Source organism: Convolutriloba macropyga, chromosome 7, assembly GCF_964194025.1.
Source record: "Convolutriloba macropyga chromosome 7, txConMacr16.3, whole genome shotgun sequence".
Lineage (NCBI taxonomy): Eukaryota > Metazoa > Xenacoelomorpha > Acoela > Convolutidae > Convolutriloba > Convolutriloba macropyga.
In genome coordinates this window covers 32,166,189-32,184,861 of record NC_134474.1, presented here as the reverse complement: position 1 = coordinate 32,184,861, position 18,673 = coordinate 32,166,189, and the positions used below count along the sequence as shown (strand labels likewise).

General features: G+C 35.5%; 1 protein-coding gene across 4 annotated transcripts in view; it reads left to right on the top strand.

Annotated features, from left to right (window-relative positions):
- The first annotated feature begins 5,047 nt into the window (after window positions 1–5,047).
- LOC142342212 (uncharacterized) overlaps window positions 5,048–18,673 on the top strand; it is a 30,535-nt gene continuing 16,909 nt past the window's right edge. Inside the window, exons 1-3 of one of the 4 annotated variants that reach the window (XM_075393462.1) lie at window positions 5,048–5,324; window positions 11,435–11,488; window positions 11,903–12,087. In XM_075393462.1, coding sequence (XP_075249577.1) covers window positions 5,204–5,324; window positions 11,435–11,488; window positions 11,903–12,087 — 360 coding nt within the window. In that variant the 5' untranslated portion in view covers window positions 5,048–5,203. The remainder of the gene's footprint in view (window positions 5,325–11,434; window positions 11,489–11,902; window positions 12,088–18,673) is intronic. The other 3 variants (XM_075393464.1, XM_075393463.1, XM_075393461.1) reach the window with 3 other exon arrangements.

The following is an 18,673-nucleotide window of genomic DNA, read 5'->3' as shown; positions in this document are numbered from 1 at the left end:
GTCCTCTGATCAGACAAAAGTGCGGTCGAAACGTCTCTCTGATCAGACAAAAGTGCGCTTGATACGTCCTCTGATCAGACAAAAGTGCGGTCGAAACGTCCCTGATCAGACTAAAGTGCGTTCGAAACGTCCTCTGATCAGACTAAAGTGCGCTCGAAAACCTCCCCTGATCAGACTAGTGTGCGCTCGAAAACCTCCCCTGATCAGACTAGAGTGCGTTCGAAATTGTCTCTGATCAGACAAGTGTGCGCTCGAAGCCGCCTCTGATCAGACCGTCCCAGACCGAAGTGACCCCTGATCAGACAAGTTCCAGACCATTGTCCAGACGAAAGTGCGCTCGAAGCTTTTTCTAGACCATGTAATTCGAGCGCACCTGGAAGATGTGTGCGCTCGAAACTCGTCTGATCAGGGGTCACTTCGGTCTGGCCACCTCGACCTGGGTTTTCTTTTTCTTCACAGAATTAAAAGCTTCCAGTTGTTACAATAATGGCTATGCAGACAGAAAGCTGATAATTCCAACATTGAAGCTGACGTCACTTAATTGGCCCTACTTTTGAAAAATTTTATTGTGGAGACAAGCTCCGTGGCACCATTATGGAGGCAGACTTGTCTGAAATTCAATATTTGATCTGAAAAATGCTTTATGCTTCATAACCTGAGTACTCGATTTTGATTGATTGATTTAATAAGTATTCCCTTGACTGCTTTATCTTAACTGAGTTATAGACCTGATATAGCAATAGTTATTTTTCAACAACAATTTAACATCAACAACAATGCTAGAATTGAAGATCTGCTAAAATCATTTCTGGCAAAAAAAACATGTCTCACCAAAATAGAACCAAATCAAGTGAAATATCCCTAACATCGTATAGCATCTTACGAGTTACCCTTCGAAGCATCTATTAGTAAAAAAACAAAAAAACAAAAACTAGTCGTACACGATGAATTACAAATTGAGGTGAACAAATACAAAACCTGGCTAACAGAATTTATAACATTAAATGAGGAATCGAGAATTGCAGATGCTAACGATATTGCAAAATTAATGTCAGAATTCTAAGTTCTCTTTTTGCTGGAAAAAATGCAGCATATTAACGGAAAACGATTAGAATTTGCACAAAAATACGAAAACCAAAAAAGATTTGAAACCAGAATTAAAACAAATTTGTGAACCAAATTATGAATTGGGTTATTTTGCATTTTGCAAATATATTGAAGGGGAGCTCCGGTAGCTTGAATTTTCTTACCGGAGGCTCAGAAACTACAGTAATAAATGATAAAGACAAAACTGGATCATTGTTATTCGCACCCATAAAAAGAATAGCATCAACGTCAACACGGAGGGAAATATTTAATCAAACAACAATTCAAACCAATGCTAAAGCTACTATAGTACCAGATAAACATTTAACATCAAACCTATTTCCAACAAAATTCAAAATAAAATTCGATTGTAGTTCATACTTATATGACAAAGAAAAAAGAATCAGACCTAGACAACTCAATTTCAACATCTGTAGAGTTTGATCATAACAAGATTTATCCAATGTAAATAGTTGAAAATAATCATGAAGATCAAAATAATGAAACAGAAATAATTGCAAACGGACTATCTAACATCCAAAAAATAATTACGCAAAAAAACAAACTATAGAAATAGAGTGATAAATGACATAGAGAATAAATAGACACAAAGTAACAATAAACCGGAGGGAGAACGATGGGAAGGATTTGAAAGAGCTTTCGAGAAATAAGATGGAACAGTAGGAGAAATCTCACTCAATTACGAAGACAGAAAAACCAACAAAGAAATACCGTTCTTTTTAACCAAAACGGCAAGACCAACGATGGCAAAACACCATCAAACGGATGCTGATAGAAATGCACAAAACGAGGAACGTCATATAATGCATTCCGAACCACCATTACCGTTTCACAAACAATTAATCACAATGAGCATTCATCAAGAAAATATATCATAAAACAATCAACTAGTAGTTGCTCATTTCCAATGACCATTAGACCTTTTGACGGAAGATACCCTGGCGGCTTCACTCATGCAAAATGCTTAAAAATTTTATGAGGCTATCTCCGGCTGTTTAAGTTTCGCAAAGTTACGGTTAAATTATTGATAAATTTTCCCCACTCTTCAACCCGACTGTTATGAGAGACCTTATAAATCCAGCTTCGCTGTGAATCCTCCTAGACCTGGGTTTTCTTTTTCTTCACAGAATTAAAAGCTTCCAGTTGTTACAATAATGGGTATGCAGACAGAAAGCTGATAATTCCAACATTGAAGCTGACGTCACTTAATTGGCCCTACTTTGAAAAATTTTATTGTGGAGACAAGCTCCGTGGCACCATTATGGAGGCAGACTTGTTTGAAATTCAATATTTGATCTGAAAAATGCTTTATGCTTCATAAACTGAGTAATCGATTATGATTGATTGATTGAATAAGTATTCCCTTGACTGCTTTATCTTAACTGAGTTACAGACCTGATATAGCAATAGTTATTTTTCAACAACAATTTAACATCAACAACAATGCTAGAATTGAAGATCTGCTAAAATCATTTCTGGCAAAAAAAAACATGTCTCACCAAAATAGAACCAAATCAAGTGAAATATCCCTAACATCGCATAGCATCTTACGAGTTACCTTTCGAAGCACCTATTAGTAAAAAAAACAAAAAAAAACAAAAACTAATAGTACACGATGAATTACAAATTGAGGTGAACAAATACAAAAACTGGCTAACAGAATTTATAACATTAAATGAGGAATCGAGAATTGCAGATGCTAACGATATTGCTAAATTAATGTCAGAATTTTAAGTTCTCTTTTTGCTGGAAAAAATGCAGCATATTAACGGAAAACCATTAGAATTTGCACAAAAATACGAAAACCAAAAAACATTTGAAACCAGAATTAAAACAAATTTGTGAACCAAATTATAAATTGGGTTATTTTGCATTTTGCAAATATATTGAAGGGGAGCTCCGGTAGCTTGAATTTTCTTACCGGAGGCTCAGAAACTACAGTAATAAATGATAAAGACAAAACTGGATCATTGTTATTAGCACCCATAAAAAGAATAGCATCAACGTCAACACGGAGGGAAATATTTAATCAAACAACAATTCAAACCAATGCTAAAGCTACTATAGTGCCAGATAAACATTTAACATCAAACCTATTTCCAACAAAATTCAAAATAAAATTCGATTGTAGTTCATACTTATATGACAAAGAGAAAAGAATCAGACCTAGACAACTCAATTTCAACATCTGTAGAGTTTGATCATAACACGATTTATCCAATGTAAGTAGTTGAAAATAATCATGAAGATCAAAATAATGAAACAGAAATAATTGCAAACGGACTATCTAACATCCAAAAAATAATTACGCAAAAAAACAAACTATAGAAATAGAGTGATAAATGACATAGAGAATAAATAGACACAAAGTAACAATAAACCGGAGGGAGAACGATGGGAAGGATTTGAAAGAGCTTTCGAGAAATAAGATGGAACAGTAGGAGAAATCTCACTCAATTACGAAGACAGAAAAACCAACAAAGAAATACCGTTCTTTTTAACCAAAACGGCAAGACCAACGATGGCAAAACACCATCAAACGGATGCTGATAGAAATGCACAAAACGAGGAACGTCATATAATGCATTCCGAACCACCATTACCGTTTCACAAACAATTAATCACAATGAGCATTCATCAAGAAAATATATCATAAAACAATCAACTAGTAGTTGCTCATTTCCAATGACCATTAGACCTTTTGACGGAAGATACCCTGGCGGCTTCACTCATGCAAAATGCTTAAAAATTTTATGAGGCTATCTCCGGCTGTTTAAGTTTCGCAAAGTTACGGTTAAATTATTGATAAATTTTCCCCACTCTTCAACCCGACTGTTATGAGAGACCTTATAAATCTAGCTTCGCTGTGAATCCTCCTAGTGCTCTCCAATATTTTCGGGTTTTAAAAGACGCCTTTTTGCACAAGTGAATTAATGGCTCAAATTTACTTGAAGAAACACCTGAAATTACCTGAACTCTTTAGGCGAGTTTTTCTCAAATGAACTACAGCTGAATTTGCCTGAATTTCTCTTGTTTTTTTAGTTTTTCAGGCATCACTGGCTGAACTTTAACCTGAAATCATCTGAAAAATACCTGAAAAAAAACACCTGAACTGTTCAGGTGATCCAAACTTTCCGGGTCTGTTTACCAGAAGTGCTCCTGAAAAAATCAGGCAAAAACACCTAAAATTTTCAAACACACCTGAAAGTTTTGGATCACCTGAACAGTTCTGTTGTTTTTCAGGTGAATTCATGTAAAATTTCAGCCAGTGATGCTTGAATAATTCAGGTAATTTTCACGTAAAATTCAAGCAAGTTCAGGTGTACTTCCGGTGAGAATAATTTGCCTGAACGTCATATGAGTTTCTGTAACTGTATCGGTGATCATATTAGCAGCCAACAATACCAGTGAAAACAGTTTTGTAGATGCGTTATATTCTAACTGCAACTTAGGAATCTTCGAGCACTTATGCTACTGAATAAACTTATTATAAGTGCTCTTTAATAAAAAGTGGACCTAGCATAAGTTGAATTAATTTATTGTGACCCAGCCATAGCATAAAGTGCGAAGAAGTAAGTGGTCGAGTTACTTTTTTCGAGGAAATATTTTCATCGCAAACGTCAAGTCCAAAATATTTTCATTGAACACAATTCAATCAGAATGTTCTCATTAGAACCTGTTTAACCTGAATCCAATATCTAGCCAATACTCCGAAGAACTGCAGGTTATGAACAAATCGGGTTAGATGCTATCCGTTGTTTCCGAGATCTGAAACAAAATTGCTTATTGTTTGAAGCAGATTCATAATGCCAAATTGGGTAAACAATTTTTTCAGCATGTATGATTCCTCAATGCTAAGACAGTTAAATATAGACCCTATAAACAAAGTGAAATTTATTTATTTACTCATTTGGTCAAGTTGCATTAATTTGGTAAACAATCATCGCTTTCATTATAATTTGGCTACCATAGGACGACCATTTTATGAAGAATCTTCATATTTATGAGTAACAATATATAGATGATTGTCGTCAGCTGCAGTTCTAAGTCTATTTAAGTTTATGATCCGTTCAGAATCCATTTAGTTGAAAATACAATGAAAGAGTCTTGGGTTTTCTCATTGGTAGCTGTGATCTTAGCAATAACAGCCCTGATTTGTTCCCTGTGTGCCAACAGCAATCATGCAGCAACCTATGAGGACAATGACATCGGCAAAGGTATTTCCAGTGTTTCTGTCCAAATCCTAGCACCGGGTGCACGATTTTTTGAGTTGATTGCCAGAGGTCGTCTCTGACGGTTACCCCTTTTTGAAAATGCGCAGAGGGGGTACCACATTCAAACCAAATGGAGAGGGGAGGGGGAGCGAGAATCTCCTTATAACGGGCAATAAAAGGCATCCACTACTTACCGTAAACGAAATGAATTTTTAACCCTTTCGGTTTAAACTGAAATTTCCGTTTTTACAAGGCTTTTCTGATTATATGTAAAGTAATTTTTAAATTGTTTTATTAATGACTATGCAATTAAATGTTAGTGCTTGAGCTTTTCAGCTAAGCTGGTCATTCCTTTTTCGATTCTCAAACTTCAGATGACTACGCGTCATTAATCCTGCAGAAATCGTTGATTTTGAACGTTGATTTTCGGAAATTTCAGTTTTATCTCGATAAAAATTAAGAGAGTCCTTGCTTCTTTTCTATTCCCTGGTGATGAGCGGATTCAATTTTTGCAAGAACCTTGCAAGATGATGCAAAACTTGCAAGAATCTTACAAGATATCAATCAAGGCAAAAAATTAAATCGGGGTACAAATATTTTATGTTGTACATTTGTATTGTGGGTATGTTCTGTCGTCAAATGAAGTAAGTTTTTTATGTATGTTTGCTTTTGATACTTATGGAATCGTCACTAATTTTTCAAAAAAAAAACATTTGAAGTTACTACGGGGTAAAGTGACATTAAAATTTTTTCAACAGAAACCATTGATTTCGTTTTTCAAACCAAACATTCGGAAGATGTCATATAATTGAATCAAATCATATAGGACACCTCTAAGAAAAGGGTAAGCGTAAGCTGAAGTGAAAACAGTCACAACTAAATTCAAAACAATGATAGTATATTTTCATTTTTACATTTTCCTGTAAAACGTTGCAAGAGCGCAAAAGTTTGTGTCACTTAAGAGCTCCATTCCCAGGTTGAGGTCCCAGACCGAAAGTCGATATGTCCAGACCGAAATGAACGCACAAGGTGGCGTCGTGCGTTCAAAATTACACGGTTTGGAAAAAAATGAACGCACGATAGTCTGAACATATGCAATTTTGAACGCACGATAGTCTGGACATATGCAATTTTGAACGCACGATAGTCTGGACATATGCAATTTTGAACGCACGATAGTCTGGACATAAGCAATTTTGAACTCACGAAAGTCTGGACATAGTGACTCGGAGCGCACGAAAATTTTTTGAATGGAAACAAGAATGCCAAAAACTAATGAGTCCATGTTTGACTAAACACTCTTAATAGAGTGCTCACTCAAGTGAAAGCTTTTTACCAAGAAAATCTCAACTCACTTGAGTTCAAAAGTTACAAAACATCGAACGCAGGAAAATTCGCATCCAACATTTTGCTTTGCTTAAAACAATTTCACACCTAGAATTATAAACCCTTGCTGAAGTTGCAAAGCAAATCATACTTATAATAATTAGGTCGCTGGCACCCCCCTTCAGCCGATACTTTCATCGAACATCTTTTATTAAACAAAATGCAGCAACTGCATGGGCACTTCATCACAACCATCTCCCTAACGTATCTATACTTGAAACGAATACATTATAAAAACGTTATCTGAACATGAACGCACGAAAGTCTGTAAATACGCATTTTTGAACGCACGAAAGTCTGGACATAGGTGTTTTTGAACGCACGATAGTCTGGACATGAACGCACAAAAGAGCACACGATTTTTCATTTAGAACGCACTAAAGTCTGGTCATATAAGATTTTGAACGCGCGAAAGTCTGGACATAAGCACGTTTGAACGCACGAAAGTCTGGACATAGGTGTTTTTGAAGGCACAAATGAGCGCACAAATCTTAATTTGGAACGCACTAAAGTCTGGTAGTATAAGATTTTGAACGCACGAAAGTCTGGACATAGGGAGTTTTGAACGCACGATGAACGCACGAAAAATTTTGAACGCACGAAAGTTTGGACATAGGCACTTTCTGTCTGGGAGGGTCTGGACATAGACACTTTCCGTCTGGAATGGTCTGGACATATCGACTTTCGGTCTGGCACCTCAACCTGGGTTGCAGTTTACCTCTTATGTTACCCAATTTTGCCAGTACCCAGGTTGAGGTGCCAGACCGAAAGTCGATATGTCCATACCGAAATGAACGCACAAGGTGGCGTCGTGCGTTCAAAATTACACGGCCCGGAAAAAAATGAACACATGATATTCTGGACATATGCAATTTTGAACGCACGATAGTCTGGAGATATGCAAATTTGAACGCACGATAGTCTGGACATATGCAATTTTGAACGCACGATGGTCTGGACATATGCAATTTTGAACGCACGATGGTCTGGACATATGTAACTTTGAAAGCACGATAGTCTGGACATATGCAACTTTGAACGCACGAAGGTCTGGACATGAGGACTTTTGAACGCACGATGAACGCACGAAAAATTTTCAACGCACGAAAGTCTGGACAGAGGCACTTTCCGTCTGGGAGAGTCTGGACATAGACACTTTCCGTCTGGGACGGTCTGGACATATCGACTTTCGGTCTGGCACCTCAACCTGGGTATTTTCACAAAAATAGAGTGATTCCCTTTTTGAAGCAAAAAATAGATGACACAAAACACTGACGATAAGAATGATTCAAAATGCTGCCATTTTATCTAGGGAATTTTTGTTTCTTTGTCAAGATATAAATTTTAAAACTTGCTGAAGTGACAAAAGGCAGACCAAAAATAAATTTCAATTTTTTGTGAACTAACATTGGATCCATACTTTAGTGGTATTGTCACTATTAATACAGACAAACGTGCATTTACAATTGAACTCAACTTGCGTCATAAATTCACTCTCAGGTATCGCCCCTAGAAAAAGGATTTCAGTTGCAACTCTCTCTCTCTCTCTCAGTTCACTGTTACATAGAAAAGTTAAGCTCCTTTCACTCTAGCCGTCAAAGAAAACGCAAGTTTTATAAATGGAATTTACTTTCCTTACGTCAATGTTGCTTGAAAACTCGACAAGACCCTTAGGTTGCTGGAACAAGTTTCAAGTCTTGATTTATCGGTACATCCCCAGGGAAAGAGTCGCCTTGGGCTGGTTATTCAATACTGATAACGTCGTATTTCAAGCCTTAACGAGGACTTGAAAAGTCTTTTTTCATTGAAAATTTTGATTTGACCAAAGGAGGTAGCTAGCGTGCCGTGCCATGATTTGCACAGACTTAGGATTACAAAAAAAGGAGGGGGACCAAAAAAATGCAATGACAGAACATGTAATCACACCGGAACTCTCCGTGGAGAGGATAAATTACATATGCTGCCTTTTTGGCGATGCTTGGGAGCGTCTGATCCTAAGCGTCTGGTATTAAGCACGTTTTGTCGGGTTCCTTTCTAAGGATGTGTGTCAGTCTACATTTTGTTAGCTGCTAACTTTATTAGATGAAGGTAAAGTTCGTCTTCACCTCAAGTCCTCTGAAGGACGTACACAAGCTACCAAAACACGAAGAAGCAGTTAATACTTTTCTCTTGTTCTTCTAAATATTCCTCGCAACGTATTGTAAAATTGGAAATCAGCGACTTAACAGCTCAATGACATTGAAAAATCCACTGAAGCTAAAAAATGAAGAAGAGGGGTGGTCAATAACCTCAAGTCTCTAATATAAGTCAAAAGGTGCAGTAGCATTAAAGCTTGCTAATGAGATGAGTTTTTTTTATGCAATAGACCAGATGTAAAAACACAAAAGTAATGAATTTGAAAATAGCCTACGGGATGATTATATGCCTAAATACAGGCCACACAGTCTTGTTTGTTCTGTGGTTTTCTCATCAAAATTAGTGGTTTCAGCCTTAGGGAACCTGGGATATGCACCTGTACCTTGTGTTAAAAGGCGGCGAGATCATCTGTAGCCTTTGAGAGAAAAAACCGTTAAAGTAAAAAATGTTTTCTTCGTAAAATGTCATGTGAGGGTCTTCTTTTCAAATCATCTGCAGCAATATTGCATTGTGGCTGCAAAGTCTTAATTTTTAAATAATAATATCGCAATTGTTTTTATTGATATTTTTGAAATAGAGCTCTAACTTTGAATTAAATGATTCTTTTTTTCTCTGCTCTCTTCCTATAAATAATTTATGATGAAAATTCAAACGATTGAGATTATTGTAAACTTTTTTTCAAATAAAACTTCTGCTTTTCTACTGACGGTTTATTCTTTTGTTTGTTATTGCAAATGTCTAAATAAAGATTTTGACTTCCTGAAATGTTTTGCGTAGCCCAACTGTGGAATATATTGCCAATTCAGTCATTTGGACTGGGCAAAAAACTCAATCAAAACCTGACAGGGCGTACATGTGTTTCGTATTTGATTTGTTGTCTTGTTTTTGTTGGTTGTTAAAAAATTTTTATGCTTCGTTGGGACTAGAATTTTTTTCTTAAGTGTTTTTAACAATTCAGTGTTATTTGCTTATGAAAAATGATTCAATGCATCACTCGACTAGGCTATATAAGCCTTTTGATGCCCTTCAAATTTAAGTGATGTGTTTGTATTAATAACAATAACATGTCCTTAGATTTGAAAACCGAATACGTTTTTATTTGTTGGAAAATCCCGTGACTCAACTATATGATCATTATCATAGAAATTATTTTACTATGGCTGTGAATTGTAGCCGATCTGGTACATTTGATAGATATTCAGATAATACAAATTTTTTACGCTTTCTTCTTGTGTTGGTTCTTGATAGGAGCCATTGATCGGAACAAATGGAGCACAAGAAAAAAAATTGTTTGAAGTTTTGTTGCTGCTTTGTGATCCTTAGGGAGATACATGACAATCATAAGTTTTCGGAGTTTCCATTATCTTATCCAATCAATATGAATTCGAAAATTATAGCAGTTCTTGCTCTCAATTGCAAAAAAGGTTTGTTCGATTTTCGAAATGAACTTGCGAGACTTCAGATGAAGAACTTTCTATGGTAAACGAAGGATTGATATCGGGTTTCTTAATGTACAAAATTTGATTTTTTTCTTTCAATGGCTTTTTTATATCAAAAAGAATGTGAATTTAATCCTCACAAAAATTAAAAAGCCACCAGAATGTCTGCCATACAAAAAATCTGGTGTATCAATCCCGTTAACCTGATATCATAAAGGACTTACGGTGATCATACAATTTAATATTATATTTGCATAATTTGCTGGTACCAATGAAAGCATCCCAAAAATTTTTAAATGATGGTAGAGCAAGCACAAATGTCAGTCTTATTTAAACCATAATAATTCATATGGTCTTCAGTTTCATTTATCCGTATCAGGATTTTGCAAATTTTTTTTAATCGTGCGAAGACATATATGGAAAAATGATTGACTAGGTTGGTAGTTGTACAATTATCAAGTATCGTAAAATGAATAACGCAAAAAACTTTTCAGAGTCTGATCTGAACTAACGACCATCACGCTTCAACACTATACATTAGATTCACTTAAAACTTAAGGAGTTTTCATTTTTTTCCTGCTTATAATATAGTTAATATAAAGGTTTTCATGTGAGCCATATTAGTGGTCAAGTTTATAAGTCAAATTATTAAGTCTTAATCATTTATGCTATTTATCATAAAGGTGAATAAGGTTCGCTATAATAGTTCGAAGTGTCATACGAGTTCCTTGAAACAGTACAAAGAGCGCACAAAGAAGTAACGTGCCATATGTATTACACATCATCTAAGATTTTTTTCATGAAAACCAACTCGTGTAAAAATTTTTTTTAACTATTTCAGATAAGTTTTCCTCCATTGTCATCCCTGGATTCCGCAGAATAAATCAGAAATCTTTATTTCAATCAAATCAAGCTATTGAGCTATTGCTGGTCTTAGTTGAATGGAGAAGTTTTTTTAAAATAATCTCTTAATGGTTTCCTAACTTGATTTTTTGTCATAGATGGAAAAAATTGTTCTGAGGATGAAATTTAAAAATAACATGAACCTTTAGTGTCGCCGGTTTAACAAAGTTGCCAAGTATTTGAAGAGATTTTTGAATAAATAAAATACTCAAACTCGTCAAATTGTTGTAACAGTTTGTGTTGTTCTAGTGACTATTGGACTCTGGAAGATGTGCAATGGCGAATTAGGATGTTATGACATACGTAAGTAGGCATTCTATCTTTACATTATTTCTTTATCAGTCTAATTGGCTTTCTATCATTACATCAATTCTTTCTCAGTTTCAGTGATGTTCTATCTTTAAATTAGTTTTTTTTTCACATAAAAACTCACACAAAAACTCCACAACAAAACTAAAGTCTGTTTGCATTTACTGGCTATTTTGAACGCCAGCAAAAAAAATTAAGCTAACAAATTTAGTTGAGCAAACATTTTAACAAAGTACATCCCCTGTTGAGGATTTCGTTGGATTCAAACATCAGAATTGTCGGTTTTCGTTGGTTTTAATTCGCCAAAACCAATCAAAGCCCTTATGTTTTTTTTCTTCGTTTTGATGGGTTTTCGTCGGTATTTAAACGTAAGAATCGTCGGTTCTGGCCGTTCTCAAAATCTTACAGACATGACAGTCCCTGGCAGGATTCGAACCCTCGCTCCCCAACCTGCTATCAACCTTCTCCTCCAGTCGCCTGATTTCACTCTACTTCTTTTGTATTTAAAACAAATTGAGACTGACAGTACCAACAAAAATGACGAAAATCGATACTTCTTACATCAAAAACCGACAACACAGACGAAAACGACGGTAAGCGACATTTCCTACATAAAAAACCGACGAAATCAACAAAATTCGACAAAAAAACGACGCTTCTTGCGTCGATTTTGCGGCATTTTCTCAACTGTGGATAAATCAGTTTGTATTAAAAATTGGTCTCAGAAAAAAAATGGATAGTTCTTTTGGATACTGATTTAAACTACTCGCCTGTTAAAATTACCCGCATTACGTGGCCAACGTCAGAAAAATTGGGTATAAATGTACTCGACTTGTCGATTTTTTTTCACGGCCCATATTTTAAGGCAAGTGTTGTAAGCGTGAGGGTAGAAACGAAAGACTAAGTTAGTTAATTAGAGGCTAAGTTAGTCCAATTTGCTTCAAAATTGAACTTAAGTGCTCTCACTTTTCACAAAGCCTATTTGTAGGGCTAGCATAGAAATTTGGGACATTGCGTTGTGATTCATGTTCACGCTATACGTAACTGGTTTCCACCTTATAAGAATTATTTTAACAAACAGCCATGAAGATAGTGTCAATTGATCCATAAAGAAAAAGCCCAATTGCTGATTTCAAAATTTTCCCGCCGGATAATAATTGCGTATTAACAGGACAATTAGCATCTTTCCAATCACTTATCATTGTTCACAAGAACAATTAAGTTTTTGAACTGGATCCCCGGTAATTTCAAATAAAATTCGGGTAAAAAAGTTTCGGACTAATATACATGTTCAAAGTTGTGGAAATGGGTCAAGCTCATCCGGTGAAAACTCTTGACAAACTGTAACTCATTTCTACAGGATAACTAACTTATTTCAACGTTTTCAGCTGAATTCAAATTGCGAAAGGGGTACAAGAACCTTGAAGAGTGCGGACACGTTTTATTCTCTCGATTTCACAAACCGCAAAATTTATTGAGTTTTGTCTTTTCTGACATTGGCCGCGTAATGCTGTGAAATATTGCCGCCATATTTTGCCACTGTAGCGTTCCAAAGACTTTCGATTTAGTCTTGTTGAAAAATTTAGGTTTCCTTTTGATCACCAACATTTGAAGTTGAAGTTTTCATTGTCAATGGTATTCAAATTAGGTTTCCGTGATATGATCTGCACGCCAATAAACTTGACCTTTCTTATTCATTCTTTCTTAGGATTTTTATTCCATGCCAAGCTCTTATATGGTTTGTTGATGATCCAATTCTTTCGCTAGTTATGTCAATCTGAGTGCAGTTTTTTGTCGTCATTTTGTTTCAGCATTGATCTGCGACAAGTGTGTATCTAAGTCATTGTAGCGTCCTCTAGTCAGACATAGACTTACAAAAAGTCCCAAAGAATTTATTCGCGGGGTCAAAATTGTCCAATTTTAGCTTTTCGAGTTTCATAGTTCTGGATCAAAAAAAGTCTTTTCATGGTCCAGCAAAAAACTTTTTTTTGTCATGACGGGTCTTTTTTTCATTGGTCGAGGAAAACTCTTTTCGTAGGTCTGCTTTTTTGCAAGCTCGGCAAAAATAATCTCGTGTGCTGCTGCAAATAATGAAGCAGCAACGGAGCAAAACTAAACAGCATTGCATCACTGTAGACTAACTTGAAACGCAGTTGTAAAACTGCCAATTCTGAAATTCTCAAGATAAAGCAGTTATCGGAAATGTACTATATTAACGCATTACATGATTGAATGAAAATAGGCATTTTAAATGTAATGACTTTCTTTGCATTAGCCTCGATAAAAATGTAAATTTATTCAGATGTTTTACAAACACAAAATTATGAAATTGAACCATTTTTATTTTAAAAAATGCATCTTTTTGGACATATTGATGATTCTTCAGAACGTAAAACATTGAAGATGATACATAAAGACATAATTACTACACTATAAGCAAGCGTGAGAAATAAAAATGCACGGAAAAATTCAAAGGCAAAAATGCACACTCATGGAAAAATATTTGCTCGAATTGTCATTTGACGATAGATTTGACCTAGTCAAGAAAAGTATGAAAAGATTTCTTCTTGACTTGTGATTTGAATTATGCTCGACCCAAATTTTCTGCTCAAAAACTTTGGTCGAGGGAAATCACAGAGCTAAAGTTTGGTCAAGCAAAATTCCAGTATAAATTAATGGGTCGAGCAAATGTCTAGAGTGACAAAATTAAGTCGCGCACAGAAGTCCAGGTGATTAATAAATTCTAGCAAATTTCCTTTCGTAGCTCTTTTGGTTTCAGAAAGGTCTCACCATACCAAATGCTACTCGAGCTTGTTCTTTTCGTAGGTCGAAGTCTAGACCCGGGTCTCCATAGGACCAACTATTTTTTTATCGTAATAGATTCAGTTTGTGAAATTCATCCTCTAATAATTCATGTGTAATCGAGTATAAAAGGTAAAACAAAACAATCTCACGTTATTCTTAGAAAACAAACAAAAATTAAAAAACATCTGTACCGTCACAGTTATGTCGGGTTTTTTTCAGCAAAAACAGCTGTCCAACTTTATCTATTGATATGAAAACTGCAAACCCGGTCTTTAAAAAGATTTTAGAGATATGATCTGCTTGTCGAAACAATTCAACTTTTCTCAATCAAACTTTCTTAGAATTTTTGCTCAACACAAAGCACTCATATGAATGGTTTAAAATCCAAATCCAAATGTGCCGTGAGTTATTTGAATCTGAGTGCAGTTTTTTGTCGTCACTGTGTTGCCGCATTGATCTGTGACTAGTTAGTATTTAAGTCATTGTAGCGTCCTCTAGTCAGACCTAGACTTATGAAAAGACCCAAATACATTAGTAGGGGTGTCAAATTAGACAGTCGAGTTTCGTAGTTATTGATCAGTTAAAATCTTTTTATGGTCCATCAAAACTCTTTTCAAAAGATTTTATTTTTAAGACGGGTCTTTTCTTGAGTCGAGCAAAAGTCATTTCATAGGTTTTGTGGTCAAATTGGGTCTTTTCATTGGTCGAGGAAAACTCTTTTCGTAAGTCTGCTTTTTGCAAGCTCGGAAAAAATAATTTCGTGTGCTGCTGCAAATAAGGAAGCAGTAACGGAGCAAAGCTAAATAGGATTGCACCACTGCAGACTCACTTGAAGCGCAGTTGTAAAACTGCTTGTTCTGAAGTTCTCAAGATAAAGAATTTATCGAAATTGTACTATATTAACTCATTACTTGATTGAATGAAACTAGGTATTTTATTTACAATGACCTTCGTCGCATTAGCGTTGATGAAAATGTGACTTTATTCAGTTGTTTTACCGCCCAAAAATATGAACTTAAACCATTTTATTTTTTAAAAAACGTGTATTGAAGGTTCCTCAGAACGCAAAATTTTGAAGGTCATTTATAATAATTACATTAAAAGCCAGAGTGAGCAACAACTGCGCGTAAAAGTTTGGAGGCATGCATGCACAGTCAAAAAAAATTTTGCTCGACTCAACAATTGACGATAGATTTGACCTGACCAAAAAAGATATGAAAAGACTTTTCGTTGACTTATGATTTGGATTATCCTCGACCCAATTTTTTGTCATCAAAAATTTTGGTCGAAAGAAACTACAGAGACCAAATTTGGTCAAGTAAAATCCCATTATAAATTATTGGTCGACCAAATGTCTAGTGACAGATTTAAGTCGCGCACAAAGGTGGCTCTTTTGGGTTCAGCATGGTCTCATAATGCCATTTATTTGTCGAACTTGGTCTTTTCATAGGCCAAGGTATAGAGTAGGGTCTCCATGGGACCAACAATTTTTTATGGTATTAGGTTCATTTTTTGAAAATCATCCACATATAATTCATGTGTAATCGAGTATAAAAGGTAAAACAAAACAATCTCAAGTTATTCTTAGCAAGCAAAAAGCAAAAACATCTGTACCGTCACAGTTATGTCGGGTTCTTTCAGCAACAACAACTGTCTGTCTTCTTCTGATATGAAAACTTCAAACCAGGCGTGTAAAAAATTTGCGTGATATGATCTGCATGTCAATACACTTCGACTTTTCTTATTCATTCCTTCTTATCTTTTTTGCTCCATACCAAGCTCCGTATGATTGGTTGATGATCCAATTCTGTCGCTAGTAATGTGTATCTGAGTTCAGTTTTTCTGTCGTCACTGTGTTGCAGCCTTGATATTTGACTAGTTGATATTTAAGATCATTGTAGCGGCCTCTATTAAGACCTAGACTTATGGAAAGACCCAAATAATCGAGTAGGGAGGGGGCTCAAAATTGTCCAAAACTAGACAGCCGAGGTTCACAGATATGAGTCAGCAAGAGTTTTTTCATGGGTCCAGTAAAAGTCTTTTAATAGGAATTTATGGTCGAGACGGGTCTTTTCATGAGCCGAGCAAAAGTTATTTCATCGGGTTTTTGGTCAACCTTGGTCTCTTCATTGGCCAAAAAAAGTGTTTTCGTGAAACTGCTTGTTTCGTGTGCTGCTGCAAATAATGAAGCAGCCACAGAGCAAAGCTAAAGAGCACTGCGCCACTGGAGTCTAACATAAAACACAGTTGGATAACTGCCAAATCTGCATTTTTCGAGATAAAACGGTTATCGGCATTGTACTTTATTAGCACATTACTTGATTGAATGAACTAGGTATTTCAATTATAATGAACTTCTTCGCATTAGCCATGATGAAAATGTGACTTTATTCAGTTGTTTTACCGCTCAAATTTTTGAATTTTAATAATTTTGTTTTAAATAATGCATCTTTCGGACAGATTGATGTTCCTCAGAACGGAAAAGATTGAAGGACGTACATTATCACAACATTATCAGCAAGAGTGAGCAATTAAAATGCTCCTAATCTTTTGGTGGCAAATTTGCACTCTCATTAAAATTTTTGCTCGAATAATCATTTGACGATAGATTTTACCTAGTCCAAAAAGCTATGAAAAGATTTTTTCTTGACTTGTAATTTGAATTATGCTCGACACAATTTTTTCTCATCAAAAGATTTGGTCGAGGAAAACTACAGAACCAAAGTTCGGTCAATCAAAATTCCAGTATAAATTAATGGGTGGAGGAGAAAATGTCCAGAGTGACAAATTTAAGTCGCGCACAAAAGTCCAGGTGATTAATAAAGTCTAGCCAAATCTTTTCGGAGCTCTTATGGGTTCTGAAATGTCTCACCATACCAAATATTTATCGAGCTTGTTCTTTTCGTAGGTCGAAGTCTAGACCCGGGTCTCCATAGGACCAACTATTTTTTTATCGTAATAGATTCAGTTTGTGAAATTCATCCTCTAATAATTCATGTGTAATCGAGTATAAAAGGTAAAACAAAACAATCTCACGTTATTCTTAGCAAACAAACAAAATTTAAAAAACATCTGTACCGTCACAGTTATGTCGGGTTTTTTTTCAGCAAAAACAGCTGTCCAACTTAATCTATTGATATGAAAACTGCAAACCCGGTCTTTAAAAAGATTTTGGAGATATGATCTGCTTGTTCAAACAATTCAACTTTTCTCAATCAATCTTTCTTAGAATTTTTGCTCAATACAAAGCACTCATATGAATGGTTCAAAATCCAAATCCAAATGTGTCGTGAGTTATTTGAATCTGAGTGCAGTTTTTTGTCGTCACTGTGTTGCCGCATTGATCTGTGACTAGTTAGTATTTAAGTCATTGTAGCGTCCTCTAGTCAGACCTAGACTTATGAAAAGACCCAAATACATTAGTAGGGGTGTCAAATTAGACAGTCGAGTTTCGTAGTTATTGATCAGTTAAAATCTTTTTATGGTCCATCAAAACTCTTTTCAAAAGATTTTATTTTTAAGACGGGTCTTTTCTTGAGTCGAGCAAAAGTCATTTCATAGGTTTTGTGGTCAAATTTGGTCTTTTCATTGGTCGAGGAAAACTCTTTTCGTAAGTCTGCTTTTTGCAAGCTCGGAAAAAATAATTTCGTGTGCTGCTGCAAATAAGGAAGCAGTAACGGAGCAAAGCTAAATAGGATTGCACCACTGCAGACTCACTTGAAGCGCAGTTGTAAAACTGCTTGTTCTGAAGTTCTCAAGATAAAGAATTTATCGAAATTGTACTATATTAACTCATTACTTGATTGAATGAAACTAGGTATTTTATTTATAATGACCTTCGTCGCATTAGCGATGATGAAAATGTGACTTTATTCAGTTGTTTTACCGCCCAAAAATATGAACTTAAACCATTTTATTTTTTTAAAAAAACGCGTATTGAAGGTTCCTCAGAACGCAAAATTTTGAATGTCATTTATAACAATTACATTAAAAGCCAGAGTGAGCAAAAACTGCGCGTAAAAGTTTGGAGGCATGCATGCACAGTCAAAAAAAATTTTGCTCGACTCAACAATTGACGATAGATTTGACCTGACCAAAAAAGATATGAAAAGACTTTTCCTTGCCTTATGATTTGGATTATCCTCGACCCAATTTTTTGTCATCAAAAATTTTGGTCGAAAGAAACTACAGAGACCAAATTTGGTCAAGTAAAATCCCATTATAAATTATTGGTCGACCAAATGTCTAGTGACAAATTTAAGTCGCGCACAAAGGTGGCTCTTTTGGGTTCAGCATGGTCTCATAATGCCAATTATTTGTCGAACTTGGTCTTTTCATAGGCCGAGGTATAGAGTAGGGTCTCCATGGGACCAA